The 19,547-nt window shown below is 39.8% G+C and overlaps 2 protein-coding genes across 4 annotated transcripts in view; one reads left to right on the top strand and one right to left on the bottom strand.

Moving 5' to 3' along the window:
• TMEM200B (transmembrane protein 200B) lies at positions 1-2,510 on the top strand. 3 transcript variants are annotated; one of them, XR_008346216.1, is made up of 2 exons: positions 1-201; positions 619-815. XR_008346216.1 is itself a non-coding variant. In XM_053454787.1 (2 exons), exon 2 carries the CDS (start codon positions 1,465-1,467, stop codon positions 2,290-2,292), a length of 828 nt encoding a protein of 275 aa, XP_053310762.1. In that variant the 5' UTR covers positions 1-103; positions 1,451-1,464; the 3' UTR covers positions 2,293-2,510. The 3 variants fall into 3 exon arrangements, 2 of the variants coding, with proteins under 2 accessions (XP_053310762.1, XP_053310761.1); XM_053454787.1 differs by lacking the exon at positions 619-815 and adding an exon at positions 1,451-2,510 and having other exon boundaries at positions 1-103; XM_053454786.1 differs by lacking the exon at positions 619-815 and adding an exon at positions 1,451-2,510.
• Positions 2,511-9,522: 7,012 nt separating this feature from the next.
• The window catches only part of EPB41 (erythrocyte membrane protein band 4.1), a 44,415-nt gene continuing 34,390 nt past the window's right edge, over positions 9,523-19,547 (bottom strand). The window contains exons 16-21 of the mRNA XM_053454773.1: positions 18,898-19,077; positions 12,855-12,983; positions 12,421-12,522; positions 11,334-11,414; positions 11,150-11,258; positions 9,523-10,763 (exon numbers count right to left, since the gene is read on the bottom strand). Of these exons, the coding sequence (XP_053310748.1) occupies positions 11,157-11,258; positions 11,334-11,414; positions 12,421-12,522; positions 12,855-12,983; positions 18,898-19,077 (594 nt within the window). The 3' untranslated portion in view covers positions 9,523-10,763; positions 11,150-11,156. The remainder of the gene's footprint in view (positions 10,764-11,149; positions 11,259-11,333; positions 11,415-12,420; positions 12,523-12,854; positions 12,984-18,897; positions 19,078-19,547) is intronic.

Below are 19,547 nucleotides of genomic sequence, written 5' to 3'. Positions count from 1 at the left end.
TACAGGAGACGAGTGGGAGTGTGAGAGGTCGGTTTAGTTTCAGTGAAGAGAAGGGGAAAGGAGGGACAGGCAGAGGCTCCTTTTCCATGCATAGAAGAAAGAGGTAAACTTCAGAGAGGACAGAAAAAAAAGTAATCCTACAGAGGAAGAAACTAGGTGGTTGCAATTTAAACCACTTTTATATTTCTGATGCGTGCAGAGGTACGTGCAATCAACTCATATGTTCTATAAACCTGATTAGGGCTATATGATCAAAGACAACTTACAATACCTATACCTGAACATTTGTAGACTGTGTCACCTTTATAATATCAGATCAGTATGGACCCAAACAGTGGCAGGATCTAGAAGAATGATATGGTGGACTGTAGATGACTTCAGTCCACTAGGACACATGCATGGATTGTATGATAATTGCAGATTCTAATGACAGGGTCAGACTGTCCTGTTTTGTGTATAGGGCATAAGGCATAATCGAAAATTTAGGTTATGTGGAATTGAATGTAGGAATGAAATAAATATTTAAATGGCCTCACACCTATCGCCTAAACTCATTTTACTGCCCATTCTAAAATTGACTGTTTTCGCTCTAATTCTCCGTCTACCCCTCCCTTTTAGGGCCCTGATGAGATCTGTCCCTATACTGCCATATAAGGTCCTGTCCTGGTATATTTCTGGACATAACTGACCTACAATTCGTAGGAACATCTTGTGCCCAGTGAAGAGCTGGTTGGGAGAGGAAGATTTTGTTATTACATTTTGGTGTTCTAAACCGTATACTAACTTCAGACAAGCTCAGTGAGACTGCATTATGGACAAAGATGTCACAAAAGTGACAATTTTATTAATTGTGTTGAGTATCTCTCCATATTATCATGCGTTAGGATATAGCAGTGTCAAGGATCTGTACACTGATAACAAGTTATGTATAATGATGCAATACATATGGTGTATGTGATGATATGTTAACGTACAAGCTGTGCTATATTATAATGATAATGAATATGTACCATTGTTTAATAAGTTAGAATTATACAAATTAATACTTAGGTGAGAGTACATGTATTTCCATTTATACAGTGTTCTGCTAAGGAACATCATCTTGATAGTCCTTATAGAATCCGTATGTCTTGTATAGAAAAACATTTAGTAGTAGACTTACCCTTATGCGTAATAACAGTGTGCGTACCAACAATGTACAGACCATTTGTCATACACAAGTCTATCACACTGAAAAAGTACTTAAACTAAGGTATGGTATACAGTACATGCAAACTGCTTATACGCACATATGCAGGAACCTGATGAGAGCTGTCTATTGTTCATAAATTGTTCAGTCCTTTCCATTTGTAGTCCTAGATGTGGTTTCTAAATATAATAAATATGTTAATATGGAACACACAGATGCATATTACAATGTCTCAGACTCTTATTTCTTCATTGCTTCCAGATATCCCTTTAGGCATGAAACGCATTTCCACGCATCGTCTGGATGTGCGCCAGTTTCCTTTTCTCTCCTGGCTGTTCCGGAGATGCCACCCTCCTGCTACTGGCCCTGCACCTCCTCCTAAAGGGAAGCTACGTTTCCGATCCCTGCCAGGAGCCTTCGTATTTGTGGGCATCTTTATTGTCCTAGTAGGTTTGACGGTGGCCGTCATTGGATACTGGCCCCACAGACCAAATGGCCCACTTCCATCAGTTCCACCTCCACCACCAAGACCACATGCAGAGAGGCTAAAACTTATTGGTCCTGTGATTATGGGGGTAGGACTCTTTGTGTTCATATGTGCTAATACACTTCTCTACGAAAACAGGGACACAGAGACACGGCAGCTTCTGCAAAACCTGGTGGTTGCCCAGGGAGCCAATCATGTGGCCCTGTCCAGTAATCATAAGGGAGAAATTCCGGTTCAAAATGCATGGGGTGAAAGTTCAGGAGAATTGGATAACAGAAGGAATCTATTAATCAGGGCACAGTTACTGTGTCCTCCCATTAATGATCTGTCCGGTTCTCTTGTGAGTATCCACTCTGACCCATGTATTTCCTCCATTCCCCAAGTGAGGGACATGCAGAAGCACAGGGAGGAAGCAGGGGAAAGGGTCTATAGCTCCGACATGAGACTGAATACAGCAGAAGGCTGCCTCAAGGTACCGCATAGAGGAAGAAAGTGTAGGAGTTGGCCAAGATTGGAGAGGGCCGAAGAGGGTTACACAAAGCTGGAGAATTCCACAGAAACCGAGGTGGAGGAGGCAAGGGAAAGCAGCCAAGAAACTGTACCTGATGTTGCATGATTCAGAAACGAGAAATACTGAAAGGCGGTTTTGTGACCGAAACAGAAGGAAAGTTCAGCAAAGTTTTAAAGACAGAAGTGATAGTGGGATATGGAGTTCATTCATCTCATTCGTGTGTCGAAAGACTCGAAATACCTTGCCCTTCAACCATAGGTGATGCAGAAAGAAAGTTTCTGTTGTACTTGAATACTGTATTCCATTATGTGAAGCCATAACATCCCAAATCTTATACTCCAGTCCCTGGACGAAGGTATAAATTGAAAGGGACTGGTATTGACTCTTGTTTATTTTACACAGCTTTGATGATATCTGGGGGTTTTCTAGGTGCCACGCCATAGCAGAAATCCACACGTTAAAAGAAAAACTTAAAGATGTATTTTAGTATTTGCAGGTGAAATTGTCGGCAAATTTTATTACGGATCTTAAAAAACATGATTTAAAAATATGTCTTTTGTCACTGCAAGAAACCTGGGATTTTAGATTAAAGCAAGAAAGGAGAGAAGGGTGCGTACAAGTAAAAAAAGACACGTGTGGAAGGAAATCTAAATTCTGGTGTTTTTATAAAACCAGAAAATGCAGAGACTAATGTCAACCTGTGCCCAAAGCCCCATAACATTTATAAATGAGATATTTTAAATCGGAACGCATGAGCCACTAAAGGCTCCATCTATGTAGAAACGTGATATACTTAATACAGGTGCAATAAAGGGACAGTTGTGCTGAATAAGACCACGTCGCTCCTGTCAACTTCAGAAATAGATCTGAGCAGGACTTCAGTGTAGTGCACTGCTCAGTTACTTGTGGCCCAGCAAGCTCTTGATGTCATAGTTTCATTGAATGAAGCGAGCAGCAGGTATCGGTGCGCACTAGCACTTGGTAAGTTGCTGTTGAGTTCTGCACCAAACCCTGCCGTATGCTACCTTGGGGATTAGCATTGACACCATTGGCATGGATGGGTGCCGATGTCTGTAATATGGGTGGGATGAGGGGGCAAGTACTCTCCATAAGTTATTATGTGAAAATACTATGGAAAGTCATAAGGAAAAATTAGAGGGGTTAAAGTTACGTTTCTTAAAGCAGTTTTCTTAAAAATAAGTGTGTCGAGTCCTTCCAAAAATAAATGAAAAACAGGTTCTTCTGGAATAAATAAAGGAAATGCCACTCTCTTTTTCATCTGAACTGAATTGTGTAGAACATGCTTATACATAAAATTAGCATATTCAAAGAAACAGAAGGTGTGGAGGGTCCTGCTTGCTATCTTACTATGCAGTACCGAAGCTTATATATTTATGCGCTGTAACTAGAAACATAGAAACACAGAATTTGAATGCAGATAGCAACCATTTGGCCCATCTAGTCTGCCCATTTTCCCCAATATAAAGGCTCGTTACATGGTAAAAAGTATTTATGCTCACATCAGATGCTTATGGATATGTACAACTGAAGAAAGGCACAGAGGCAGTTAAAGTTAAAAATAATACATACCAGAATTTTAATGGCACACCCATTTTGCCGTCTTGTATGTACATTGCATGGGCGCCATCTGGGGGAGGAAACGATTGGATCCAGATGTGCCGAGAACTTACTCCCTACACCCACCCAAACAGGGATGGAGAGCCAGCTCCTACTAACTATTTCACTGAACTCCCACTTCAATCACCCCCCCCCCCGATCTGTTAAATAAAATTCCGTGGATCAGTTTCACATTAGTGCTCTGCAGCTGATCCTGGAATATTTCGCTTTCTGTGCTACTCTATACTAATCTGTGACATAAGGTTCAATCAGACACTACCCCTTATTTCCTATGTTTCTTTATGAAAAGGGGTGCAGAAAATGTATTTAAGTTGTGGGGACTGGGTTGAAAATGTTATTTCAGGATTTAGCAAATTAGAATTAACATTTGGTTTACCTCTTAATGGGCCTGATGATGCATTCCAGCGACCATGAGTCACCAGACCAGCATTCACCTTCTTCTAAATACAAACAAAAGATGGGGAATGGTAACCTGTGCACAGTGACAATATGGCGGCTAGTTGGTATAATGCCGAGTGTGCATGCCCTGCTGAGGCCAGAACTCTATGCATTCTGCTTTAGCTAATCAGGATGCTTGGCTGCTTATTGTCCAAATCAAGATTTTGGGGCAGTTCTCCACATTGGGATGAGTCATGTGTCAAGTGTTGAGTCTGTGGACCGGTTCCATATATAAGTCACCCATTAAAGCTTTTAGACGGATAGACAGAAGTGCGGGTGCTTGGGATCCACATTGGTCGCATACCCCACCTAGGGGCCTCATGTCACCACACCAGAGATTATCTGGTTTCCCTTAAAGTAAAAGGGGCAGCCACCAACTTGGTCCTTCACTGAATATTTCAAATCACCAGTCAGTTGTGGTAAGTATTGTTGGTCTATGCTAAAAATTCAGAATTTTATACGACAAGGCATACCAGTGTCAAAGTGACGATGTACCCATACAACCGGTAAAAAATCAGATGTTCTTATATTGCATGTATCTGGCATGAATTGTAACATGCACTTTTTTGCTCATAATCTTATTAAACCTGTGGCATATAAGTGTTTAACAGATATTGTCAGTAAAAATAGCCAATGGAGCCAATATATGTCCACAAAGGGGACTACATTGTGACATACCTTGGCTCCTTTTCTGTATGTCTGCCTAGAACCCTCAAAGTGTGTTAGAAGATTACACATTTGTACTGCTTGTACTGACCGATCTATTAAAAACAGTGATTGGTAAAAACCGAAACAGAGACAGCGGTTGAAGGAATGCGAGTTTGGTTACTGTACATTTCTAAAAAGTAAAATATAGTGCAACCTTGTGTATTCTATTGGCACATTTTTTACATGAGAAAGTTGCTGTAATTGGTAGCAGATGCCACAATCCCATGAGCCACCGGGGTAGCTGCTTGCAACGCATTTCTCCTTAGCTCACTATAGGACTGGAATAAATCTTTGATCTTCCAGCTGAAATAAACCGTTGTTACAGAATGAAAATGAGAAGGATTGCACAGAGACCAAAAATACAAGCTTCAGCAGCTTAAAACACATGCCACGTATCCCATGAGCCACTGTGATCACTATTAACCCATTTGTCTCTCTAGCTTACCCTATAACAGATAAACTTTTGCTTTTCTAGCTGAAACATAGCACTGTAACAGGAGAATGAAAGGGGTTTCTTAAAGACCCAACAGATGTCCCCAAAGCTTTTTCACAGATCACCTTGTTCTTACTATCAGTGTCAAGTTCAAGCTTGCGTTGAAATGTTTTGATTAATGTGCGCGCCTCCAGGAGAGATGATATAAGAACCCGTGCCATTTAAACAGTAGGATTATTTCATGATGCACCATTCCTTAATGTGTTTACAAGAAACAAAAACTGTCTGCGCTTCTTACCCTAATAAAGTTGGCAACAAATATATAAACATAATATAAATGAGAGGTTTTGGTTATATGAATTGGCCAAAGCATAATTAAGCTCACCCGCCACATCAAGGCACACTCTCAATAGGGTGAGAACCTACTCTCACCTCCTACATAGTGGGCACACAAAGCACCCTATTGAGAGTGTGCCTTGACGTGGCGGGTGAGCTTAATTATGCTTTGGCCAATTCATATAACCAAAACCTCTCATTTATATTATGTTTATATATTTGTTGCCAACTTTATTAGGGTAAGAAGCGCAGACAGTTTTTGTTTCTTGTATACATTGTACAGCCAATACACTGTTTTTGCAGCATGCTTACACCTGTTTGGTAGGCCTCGTATTATACATTTGTATTATTTGAGCCTGTGACTAGCTTAGCGCACCGACATTTTTTCTTTTCCCTTAATGTGTTTAAATTAGGGAAACTAATTTTGTCTATGTTAAATAGCAGTGTCCCAATGGAGATATTGTTATCTCATGAGAAACTAATGAAACCCTTAGGCTACTTTTGTCTTTGTGTCTTCCACTATCTAACACTTAAAGGGGAATGGCAACTAATTTTGTATTACTAGTATCAGATTAGAAATGTATTTAAAACAGTTTTCAAAAATATTGTTTTTTTAACAGTTCTAGCTTTTCATGAAATATTATCAGACAGCTGCAATCACCCAGGAGGGCACTGACCATTGAAATATTAACTATACAATGGGAAAAAATGAGGGATAAAGGATGAAATACTGTAAAGCGAGGGGAGGCTTGGATAATGATATAATTACCCTTTTTGCATATGCTACCATAACTGTCATCTCAAAAATCACGTCTTGCCACCAATCTGACAAACTACCATCCCCTATGTCTCTACTTGCTCTTGAACTACATGTATACATCTAACTAATCCGGCTTCAAGACTTCAACTCTTTCCTCTTCAATCTGGATTCTGCTCAAAATTCAACTAAGGCCACTCTTTCTAATGTCACCAGTGATTCACTTCCAAACCCAAGGCCAGCTACTCTTTGTTAATCATTCTGGACTTTTCTGTTCCTTTTGACACTGTGAACCACCATCTTTCTTCTTCAAAGCCTACACAAACTTATAGATGTGATACTGCTCTTTGCTACCTTTCCAATCACACCTCCAGCTTCTCCCTTTCCACTAACTCTTCTTTTCCTTTTCTCCTATGTGGTGAACCCCAAGGCTCAATTCTATGACCCTTTCCTTTTCTCAATTCACACTACCTCCCTTGACAAACAAATTTAATCCTTTGGCTTTCAGTATCACATGTGAGCTGTTGCCGCCCAGATAAACCTATCTTTCCCAAGCTCTTGTTCTCTTAGATCAGGGGTTCTCAAACTGCGGCCCTCCAGCTGCTGCAGGACTACATCTCCCATACTCCTCAGCCAGCCCCTTAGCTGAAGGAGCATTATGGGAGATGTAGTCCTGCAGCAGCTGGAGGACCACAGTTTGAGAACCCCTGTCTTAGATCATAAGATCAACAGCTTCCCTCAATGCCAATGGCACCATCATCACCCCTTCCCCAGTCACTCCCATGGAGTCACCTTTAACTCAAACCTCACAACCAGTCTGTTTAAAAAAAACTGCCTCATGCATCTCAAAAATGTTGTACCGTATGTGCTCGATTATAAGACGACCCCCCACCAATTTGAATATTAATTTAGGAAAAAAAGAAAGAATATAAGACTACCTTATAAGAACAAATGTTTTATCAGTATTAATTCCCATGTAAGCTATTTTTATATTTAATAAAAACTACGATTGAGAAAAATGCATTTGTTGTTATTTCCTTTTATTTGCCAACCTGCCCCCCAGTTATGCACATCTGCCCCAGATATGCCCTATACCCTTATATGCCACTCTGTCCCCAGAAATGCCTTATACCCCCTATATGCCATTCTGCCTTCTCAGATATGCCTTATACTCCCTGATATGCCACTCTGCCCCTGACATGCCTTATACACCCCTGATATGCAACTCTTCCCCCAAGATATGCCTTATACCCCCTATATGTCACTCTGCCCCTCCTGATATGCCTTATACCCCCTTATATGCCACTCTGCCGCCCAGTGGACGTCTGCGTGATGCGCGTAGACAACCTCTGCTGCTACCCGATGCTTCTGCCGGGGCTTCTATGACCGAGCACAGGAAGGTCATGTGATACCGGCGCTCCATCGTAGAAGCCCCAGGGGAAGTGGAGGCCAGTAGCGGAGGATGTCTGCACGCATCACGCAGACAATCACCGGCTGCCAGAGAGGAGGATCCACGTCCCCCGGAGCGTTGCAGGGGATCTAGATCTTAGTCTTATAGTCAGACATATATTTGAGGTGCAATTATAAGAGTACCTCAAATATAAGACCAGGGGTGTTTTTCTCTTAAAGAAACCTTGTCTTATATTCAAGCAAATACGGTATTTACTCCATCCTAACACACATGCAACACAGGCTCCCCTTTATGCTCTTATTCACTTCTGCATTGACTATTGCAAATGTGTCTTAGCTGGTCTCCCTCTTATCAGTCTTGTCCACAAACAATCCATACTCCCTCTCTGTCAATCTCTTCACTGGTTGCCCGTATGCTTCAGGATTTAATTTAAAATCCTCTCACCTTTAAAAGTTCTTTATAACTGCTACTTGATCTCTTTACTCATCTGATGATCACCTGTCCTCAGCACTGATTTCTACTTCTCATGCACGCATGTACAGGGCTTCACTAGGGCTGCCACCATCCTTCCTCATGAACACTTGTAAATTGACTGGTCAACTCTTCGTCTCCCACCTAAATATCACCTTAGCTAGCTTCTCCCATGCTGTCAATCTGGATTTATGTCTCATAATATTAATTGATTATGTTTTCTTTGAGCCCTACTTAATGTTTTTTGTGCAAGTCCAAAATGCTGTGGAATATGACGGTATTATCAAAATCAATAAATAAAATAAACATATAAGGTTCAAACCGGGGAGCATGAAAGAGGATTGAAACTGGTTACCACATATGTGTTCAATTAGTACACATTACAGAGCAAAACATACGTTGCAAATACTGGAGACAAAAAACACCAGTAACATGGTAAAAACTTGGCACGCCAAGTAATTATTATCAGTAGGTGTCATTAACTGAATTGGCCTTAAACTTTCAATATTGGGCCTCTTGCAGACAGAACTGGGTGTATTATACTTGCATACTTACTTACATCCTCCCTAATAACCAGTTACAGGAGGATGGCAGCTAAGTGGACCAGCTGGAGAACTAAAGGTGTTGCCTTGAGAGAAGTTAAATAGGAGCGTGCCTTGCAACTTGCCGAGTTGCCGCACTTAAAGGTACAGTAATGTCCATTTTTAAGGCATCATGTAAATAGCACTGAGAACACGAGACTACTTGCACAGCAGAGAGACATGCCTTGATTTCCAGAGCTTGTGACACACAAGCTTTCTGGGACCGATCGCAGAGTAAGAAACCAGGCCCACTAAAGCTAACAGTTTGCGTTCATGATCCCAGCAACTGCGATCCCTCTAATGGTTTGAACCTACTCTCAAACACCAGACACTCACTCTCAAACACCAGACACTCACTCTCAAACACCAGACACTCACTCTCAAACACCAGACACTCACTCTCAAACACCAGACACAGCACATTCACAGCTAAAACCATAGGTGTACAATTGTACTTCGCAGACTTGCAATAAGCTGCCTGGAAGTACTGGAAGTACAGTGATATATAAAGACAAAACACACTTTTTTTTCCCAAAAATTGTATTTAAAAAGAAAAAACACATTCCAGATGCTACAAATATTTATCTTAATGTGTAATCCGGCAACAAATTGATGTCTAACTTTGAAAGCTGGTAAAATGTGCTAAAATACGACCTATCACAATTCATTTATATACCGTATATATATATAAAAATTGAATTAAACCACATTTACAAATATCCTTCATTATTTAAAAGTAGAAAATAATACATTGTGAGTTTTTGGATTTTGAGACCGACATCCAATAATTGTAAATATGTTCAAAAATATACTTAAAAAGAAAACGCAGTTCTCACACATTTTAGTTTTTTTTATGACCCTCACACCTGCATCAGGTTTCCTAAAGCAAGAGACACTATTTGTCCAATCTCAGGGTGACACAGTGACACACACGCAGGCAAAAGAATGATCTGTGTCCGACACGAACAAGCAGGTAGAAAGAGGCCAGTGCACATATCAAACGTATTGCAGGGTAACACACTAATTAAAGGCTAGATCATGGGTAGCAAGTAAGCGACTCTCCAGCTGCTGTGGAACTCCTATAATGCTTAGTCAGTCAAAGAGTGGCTCTGGCTAAGCCTCGTGGGACATGCAGCTCTACAACAGGTAGAGAACTACCTACTGGCTACCGCTGATTTTGTCCAACTTTCTCTTTTAATCTCTGTAGTGTCGCGACAGAATGAAAGTGAGTTAATACGTTTATCACCAACACTATGTAAGAAGTTGGACTTTTCATCAAATTGTAGTTCATAAAAACATCAGAACTGATTCAAAGGAGAGGACAAGTCTTTTCTATTTCCACTGCCACCATTGTCTGCAACTTATCTAGTTTTCATAGTTAAACTGTTTGGCATTTCTCATAGACAGAGGTCAATCCTACACATCCAGTTCTTGTAACACTTACAGTACCAGCGTCCCTCACAATAATCCAGTGTCATGGAAGCGAAAAACACATTCATTACTCATAGAATACAAATGCAGCTTAAGAAGGAGGCTTGTGTTATGGGTATTGAATTGAACCCATCGATAATGCACGTGGACCTGTTCTTTTTTTTCACGAAAATTGCTGTTTTTATGGAAATGCAGTGTTCGAACACGTGTTCTTCCATGTCTGAGTGAACTGAGGAGTTAAAATTAGGGTGGAATCAACAATGTAGAATCATCAGGGCCATGTGCCAAGGGTGGGGAGCTTCTTTAGGAAACTTGCTGGTTTTCAGTGAAATTCACATTATTTATTGGTCCCAATAGAGGATTCAGCTGGACCTAAAATGCAGCAAATAGGGACATAATTAGAAACCGATGAGAGGTCTGCAGATACATTATAGTGACATAATTCATATTCCACATTTTCCATTCTGAGAATCAATTAAACTATGTTACTATTGTTAAAACGTGCATTTTATTTTTAAAACCTATATGCTTCAAAGGATTTTTAGGATAATTGCTGTCCTAAAATATACTAAAATGTGAGGGTTTTTTAAAACTAAATTTGCTCTTTGCTTTTAATACAGAAAAACACTAATAATCCATTCCAGAGCAAACTAATACCATTATTGAGTAGAATCAAGTGCAGCTACATTCTCATGTGCATAACACTATATTGCAGTGTTATTAATATACAGCATAGTGAGATCACAGTGATACATTACCTCTTGCTTATTGATCATCGGCTATCTCCGTCTCTTGATGAACCACCACCTTGGTGACCGACATGTCTGGATGTTGTTCTTTTGCTTCCTTGATTGCCTGAACCAGAACCTGTACAGAAAAGTTGCTAAGTATTCTTTCTCCTGTATAGAAAATTGTCACATTATAATAAAACATGTCCCCTACCTGGTCGTGGTCAAGGTCACCATCACCCGTGATAACTATCCTCTTTTCAATCCGGGTTTCGGAGATTCCACCTTTTACAGTCTAAATTGAGTAAGAAAAGCTTGTTTAGGAAATCCCCAAATTCTATAATAGAAATGACACACTCATCCCTGAGTTGTCCTCTTGTTACGTGACCTTGCTGGTCATTAACATCTAAATTACCATACTGCCTGGATGAATTCTCCACTACATGAAGAAACGTGTAATTCAGCTAAAATATATGTATTTTATCTCAGTCTACAATTTATCAGCATCAGAGAAACATTTTGCTACAGTACAAAAGCATTAAAAGATTGATTCATGAAAACTGTAGTGCCGCAAAGGATGTGGCGAGCTTCGGGTAAAAGGAGTTCAGGCTCCATGAGACATTACAGTACATACGCTTTTTTCATACAGCAGTGTCATTTAAACATGAATTAAGTCCGCAGCCATCATTATATGTTAAAGTCTCCATTAAAGGTCCCGCTTGTAAATACATGGAGAGGATTCTGCATTCCCTATCCCCTTCTCCTAGGTTTGCAGGCGATCTGCTTGGCTAAACACATCTCTGGAGCTGCGGCTTTTCTTAAAGGTAAAAGATTTTTTTAACGGGTTGAAGAAAGAACACTAAAGTACTTGCAAAGTATTTCTATATGCATACGTTCTGGCTAGGCTGCATCTTCTATGTCAAAGTAATGTCTCTTTAAAGATAAAAAGTCATTAAATTTGTACTAGCCCGGTAAACGAAACCAACTCAAACATTTTAATTCCGCAGACTGGAGTTTGAGAAAGTAACCTACCGGAACCACTTTGCTTACTTTCTCCATAAAAGAGAAAGCAAAATATTGTCTCAAAATTAGAAATAAGGTATGGGGTGCCTCAACCAGTCCAGTCACGCGCTTGTATTAAGAAAGTATACTAGAACTGAATTACGAAGTTCATTTAACAGAGTCTAATTACCAGCCTATGTTTGTGAATAGTCTTCACAATTCAACGTTAAGAAGTCAGAAGACACTTTTTGTGGCGGGACACATTCTTTACTCTTGTGGACAGCATCTGTGTGTCTTACCTTGGTGATCTGTGTGGTAGTGGTGCTACTGGTGGTCTCTGAGGTGATTGTATGAGCAGTAAGCAAAACTCCAGGTTCCTGGTCGTTGGCAATGTCATCAGTCTAGGGACAGAGAAGGAAGGGTTCAGGGGTACGAAGCTCCCATACAAAAAAAGCTTAACACAGATTCAGTTTAGTGTTGCTACTACACACTTACAACAAGATTTACCGAGTAGTAGCATTTGGAAAACATTGATGAAAGTTCCCAAGAAAATTAGGACCACCGAGAATAGCCAATCTCTGGGGGGAAAAATTGGATGAATCAAGCTACATTGTGTTAGAGATATGCTAGGCTGGGAGTAGGTCAGGGGATACATGAGTCAGTGCAAACTGAAATAGTCAGTTAACACGCATTATAAATTATACAGTTGGAAACATCAGTATTTGTGTCTTACCCTAGCTGCCTCGTAAGTTATAGTTTTGGTCTCTGTGTGCACCAAAGGTACTTCCTTTGTGGGGATCTGGCCCTTCTCACCGGCTGTCGCATTGGAGATGGTCACAGTCTGGGTCTTTACCAACGGAGGCTGCAAGGAGATATGGAAACTTAAGATAACCTCGTTCCTTAAGGATCTGTTATTTTAGGCAAAGTTCTCAATGCAGCAATGAACAGTGGACATCTTTAGCATGACGAACGGCAAAAGTGTACATTCCTTATCAGCTTACGATATAGGGAAGATGGAGATTCATTTATAATTATGGTCATATCAAAGCTATTGAGTACCGGCCTAAAGGGCTCTGGGACAGGCCAACATGTTTTTGGTCTCCTAGCTTGAGCACAGGTAACTCCGTCAAAAATGTTTTACCTAATTAAATCACCTGTGTAAAAGTAAAAATATATAAAGAAAATGCTCAATATGGTCTCAATATTTGAAATGAAACATTTGATAGCCTGTGTGCAAAACAATTATCATTCAATGCCTGGGGTGTTTCAGGTCAACACATTTAATGGAGTAAAAAGCAAATGGCAAGTTTCTGTAACAGCACATACAATAGTGTATACCTACCCCAAAACAACTTCCTTTCTTCAAGAAGCCATAAAACCAAATATATACATATACATACAAATCGTTTGCATACAAAAATGTTTCCCCTAAGAAGACGAGGTTCTATATATGAAAACATAGCTCTTCAGATGTTATTAAACTACAACTTCCATTATTCTAAGCCATTGGCACACTTGTGTCTCCCACATTTATTTAAGAGCAGAACTGTAATAAACATTTTGGGACATTTTGGGCCATCGGCCCAGTGCACCGTGGAGACATTAACGAAGGTATGGTGCGGATGTTTTATTGGTTTAAAATGTAACTAAGAATAACTTGAAATGTATTTCACAGCAACACAAGCAAAGCCATTGGCTAAACATTATATAATATGGAAAGAACTTAAGCCGAAGAGTTGATGTAAGACAATGATGACAGTACATAGGAGTATGATTTCACATACATGGTGAAAGGAGATGCATTTAACCATCGCAGAAAAACACAAGAATACACAGGAATATACAATGTGGGATTGCCGCCCTTTACCAAGCCTTTCAGTTTTCCAGTTTTATTGCCGACAGCAAACAGAGGTAATTTTTCTAATACGTTAATACATTTTGGAGTAGGTGTCACAGCATGATTATATGGTTTTCCTCTATGCCGAGTTTGCCAAAGCCAGTACCGACATTCAAACCTGCCTTATGCCTGACATAAGTAGCTTAATTAAATATTTTCACAAAAACACCATATTCTTGGAACTGGAAGTAAATCGTGTAATGCCTATATAAAGTTATTTCATGATATTTGCACTGTTAAATTAGGAAGTGTAGTAGGTTTTTTTTGAGATCAGGTATACTTACTGGGCTCTCAAGTAAGACTGATACCATGTAAAAAGCTCTGCCTTGATACAGAAATAGCTTCCAAGCACCTACATTATGTTATGCACTAACCAGAATGAATAGACATGCACAAGTCACACAATTCAATTCATAATATGCACTATTGCAGATCTGTGATTCATTCAGAGAAATAGCTCTGTTATATGGTACAGGTCACACGCAAAGGAGCAAATCGGGTTAATTCCATCAGTCATTAGACTTAAGTTTTGAAGGCCACTATGGAACCGGGAAATAGGTTCAGAGATTTTGTAGGTTATAAGGAGAGTCCAGAGTCCACCATAGAACACACAGTATTATTTGGAACAATTCCTTTGGTTAGTATATTCAAGAAAACGTCGGAAGGCAGTACAACCCAATTAATGCACATAAAAAACATCACAAAACAAAGACACTGACATACATATGGGTGTATATATGTTATTTTGCACCCATATTCATCAACTTGTCCTGTACTTCCGGTGGAATATCATTAAAAAAAATGGGCAGAAGTGAATGCAATTTACACATACTACAAAAAACCATGGGTTTCATAATAAACAATAGTATAAATAATGAACAAGGGAAAAACTGAAAAAAATGTGCCCAATGTGGGAGGTCAAAAGAAAAATGAATCCACCTTCCCCACCTTGATCAACAGTAACATGTCAATATTATTATAAAGAACGCTCCTTCAGATCAGAGTTCATAAAAACACTAGCCACCAAAGTGTCACGGCCAGAAATATAATAAAGGACATAAGGAAAGGAATGCGGGGGTTTGGGAGGAGAAGGGGGTGTAGACGACATTTCTCGACAGACTTTTCCTCTGGCATTGGTATGGAGACTTTCTGGAGGAGGCCCCATTGATCAGTCCCTGCTCGCTTTGCAAGGCCTTCACCCTGCGTCGAAGGCTCCTCCTGAGTCTGCCCACACAGGGCGACGGAAGAGAAAGAGATATGTGAAACCAAAACAAAAAGGAAAAGGGAAAAAAATCACAGATGGAGAATGGGGGTAAAGGAAACATGGGGTGTGCCTGACAGGTATGTGCAAAGTGCTTAAAGGGTAAAGAATTTCCCATAAAAGGGTTATTTTCAAGGGCCCGGGTCCAGTCTGATTGAATTGGGAGGCATAAATGGCAGTGAAATTGCGTAGGGTCGGTTCTTTCAAGACCAAAGTGTACAACATTCTATCAGAGGTCAGAGTACTAATGGTAGTGACATGTCCATTCACAAATGGATAGTTGTCCAGTGGCAGTTATCAGATAAATAGAACATTTTAGGCAGGATTTATATTAATAGAAATGAATGTTGATATCAATGAACCCTGACAAGACACTTTGCTTGAGAAGCTTTAGGGAATACAATTTCTTCAGGGACGGGCATTAAGCCATCAAAAGCCAAAATGAAGCAGTATTGTAAACATCATGCTTCATCCTAAGACAAGAAGAACTGAGCTCTTAGCTCCCGAAGAGGGACCGCTCTGGGGCTTTCAGGTGTATCTTTGCACATCCCTACGTCACAGATCTCGGGAACTAAATGGGAAGGTGTCTGACCAGCACCAAGAAACAAGAATGTTTAATGAAAAAAAAGATATATATAACCATGGAAAAGTTATGAAAAAATAAAAAAAAAATAGAAAAAGAAAAAAAGAAGAACAGGGTAAAGTTAAAGTCAGCGTCGCAAGCAGAGGAACCATAGTTGATTCCACAAGAGCAGCAGAAGATGGATTACCTCCAGCCTTATTGTGAAGATAACCTATCTACTGCCAAGCGCAACTAGGAAAAAGATGTGTGGTCTGTGTTTTTTGTTTTATTTTTTTTAAAGTCTGTCTAATTCATCTATCCTTCAAATGGTGAAAGAGCCCACAGCATCTGTTAATGTGGCAGATAACGTAGAGGCTGATAGACTGGTTTTCGATGGCACTCTGCACACGGTACAATGAACCCCACAGAACACTTCACTGAATTGGATTTTGCGTTAAGAGAACTTCAACTGGAGCTGTCATCTAAATCCAACTGTAACCAAAAAATGTATGCCAATGGTGAACACGTATTACTATCAAAGATTTTTGGAAGGTTTGCACCCCCCCAATACTTACTGACCTTCCAAAAAAATGATTTACCATTTAAGTATTTAAACCTATATTAACAAGAGAGACATTACATGTGCAATTTTTAAAAAGACAGATAAATGCTGCACTTAATTTCTTCTTTTAATATACTTGGCCCGTGCAACACAGTGCAATTTAATATCATTCTGCACTTCTACGTGGAATTGCTATAACAGAGGCCAACGACTATTCAGCATGTAAGTCGCCGTTATCAAACAAAAAGCACATCTTTCACTTGGCTTTTACAGCTACTAGTGCTAGTTGTAAACATTTGCATAAATTATAACTACCTATAACCATTATATAACAGATGTTCTCTTACAGAAAAATACAAAAACAAGCAGGGTTTTCTTGTATTGTGTGCAGCATATTCCAAAATAATGTATTTCTCTTTATTTAAAGTCACTATATGCAGTGGTACCAGCCCATTTATCAGCTCACACAGTAAGGCACTTCATACGCACCCAGTTCTTAAACTGCACGTGGCACACCGGAGAGCAACAAGCTGCTCATCAGTTTGGGATGCTCCATTGGCCAAAGATCTATCGGGACTTGCAGTTTAACTAACTGGAGCTCAGCCTTGGTGCGGGGCCATCCAGCACTTTGAAGCTTCATAAACTAAATAAGCATGCAATTCCTAAAAGGTTATAAGGAGGACAGGCGCTGGATGCAAGACAACTAACCATGCTGCAGCCCAACTAAACCCCGAGCGCACTCTAGTTCTGTTGCCTCATGCGTGATTTCTGTTTATTAGGACTCGGCAGGTGAAATGAGAATTTGCAGGCCATAAGGAGAAGCGTCAGTGCAGCGGGTGTCGTTTTTTATTTTGGGTGGGGTAAAAGGAAAGGGCTTGGCATTGATGGGGTGGTACAGCGCCGGGTAAACGCACGGCCAGAGCATGAAATCACGGTTGGTTTTACCTCTGACCCGTGCACTTTCCTCTCAGTTGGCAACACCAGAGCACGTTTTACCTGGGCACACATAAAACATGGCATTCAACTGACATTTTCTAATGTACTGTAAATGAAACGTTAACTTCATGAAAGTAGTATTAAATCACCTCTGAAATAGGAAAAATAGATCTTATGTATGTTTATTAAGTGCCACGCATTGGTCTGCCAAGTATATACTAGCTAGGAATACAATTACATAAAAACTCTATACGCTCCTCCTTATAAGTGATGATGTTTATTGATGAGAGATGTTAGCAAACAAAAATAGATTGTAAGCTTCAAGGGCAGGGCCCCCTTTTCTTTCTGTACCAGTATGTCTTACCATGTGTTAACATTTTTAGTTGCCTTTGTCAAAATGTTTTCATTGTTCTCAATCGTGACAGTGCTAGGAATCTGCTGGCACTATATAAAAACGGAATGTAATACATACTGTACCTTCTATATCATAATGAAGTCAAGCTTGCATTATTCTCAAACACCAACAATTTAGCACAGGTGTTCAATGATATTACTCATTTCCAGCAGAATGTTGTGAATACTCACATTTTAGACACGTCAATATGCAATAAGAACTCAAACTGCACAGAACATAAAATATTGTATGTATACCGGCCACAAAACAAGGCCAATTTGTGAGTTTAGAAAAAGACTTCCAAGTATTCCACTGGTTTAGGCATGCACATAGTTCAACTTTCCTTGCTATTTATGTCACTTCTTTTTCTACATTGTATACACACACAACAAATAACACTGTAATTGCCAGGCTCATATGTATTGTAGAGGCTTCCCAACTGGTGACCATCCTTACAAGTGTTTTGAAAGCGTTCTTGAAGCCCTTCATTTTGGTCACAGGTGTTTCTCACATTTGGTATACTGTAGGCAAATATTAGAAAGCATAATGGGGTTTTGAGCATGTAAAATGTGTGGCTACCATGCTACTTAGTTACCCAGGCTTCCAAGATGGTCATGTTTTAATGTGTTAACTTAAAGGTACAATGCACCGGGAAGTTGCAAAATGTCATACTACCCATAAGTGCATTCAAAAAGTGAACAAGCATTATATGCACATCAAAACTGTGCTTCAGACAAACGAGAAGACCATAGAACCAGAATAACTACAGGAAAGCAATAAAACCCCCTTTAAGACATCACCACATTATTATTTATTCAGATATAAAGATGGAAAGTGGTGGTGCAAAGGAGAGCTAAACCTTCCCCAGAAGAATAATAGTAGAAATATGTTAAACACATAGTGCATAAGACCAATAATGACCAATCGCTGAAAACTTTCACCAAAAGGTGGATTGCTGTGCAAGCAATTTTATAAATTCTGATAATTTGACATAGGCCCACATACGTATTTCAATACACAATATATATATATATATATATATATATTAATTTATATGACAAATATTATAATATGATTCAAATCAAGCAAGTTTTGGCTACTAGATTACATATATTTTATGCTTATAAATAGTTATGTAGATTGTTGAACTGGCTGTAGCCTTACCCCATCTGTGCCTGTCTGGACCTGTCCATTGAAGCTGAGGGTACGGAAAGGAGAGTGGGTAGATAGCCGCTTGTCCCACTCGCTTGGTCTGGGAGCTGGCCCAGACTCCATAAAGCTCTTCTTCAGCTCGCGGATACTGGCATGATGTCGGATGATTTCTTCATTTTCGTTCTCAAGGTCCTGACAGCACAAGTAAGAGAGGTAGACATGGGGGGAGGAAAGGGTTTGGTGGGGAAAGAAGAGAGAGAGAAAAAAAATTTGGTTAAGAAAAGACAAAATAAAAGTAAGAAAACAGATAGAAGAGGGGAATGCGAATAGACGGAGCACATGGAGTAGATGGATATATCACATGGAACAAAACAGAACACGGCAGTAGCAAAGTAAAAGCATTTAGCCTTACAATAGTATTGCAACAGATCGAAGCAATAAAAAATGGTATCAAACAGCAGTATCAACGGTTTCAAATGCCGTATACAGTATGGCTGCAACCAACACCAAATACACTATCGATATAAAAGCCACAGAGTGGACTTTCAAGCTATGATGACAAGCCAATTCTTAAAATAATGAACAATGCATTGCTTTCTGGCACATGGAGGGTAAAAAAAACCCTTTATGACAGATTAATTTCTGTGATCGCGACATTCAAG

This window comes from Spea bombifrons, chromosome 2 (genome assembly GCF_027358695.1).
Source record: "Spea bombifrons isolate aSpeBom1 chromosome 2, aSpeBom1.2.pri, whole genome shotgun sequence".
In the NCBI taxonomy this organism is placed as follows: domain Eukaryota; kingdom Metazoa; phylum Chordata; class Amphibia; order Anura; family Pelobatidae; genus Spea; species Spea bombifrons.
Note: the sequence above shows the minus strand (reverse complement) of the source record. Positions and strands in the feature narration are given on the sequence as shown.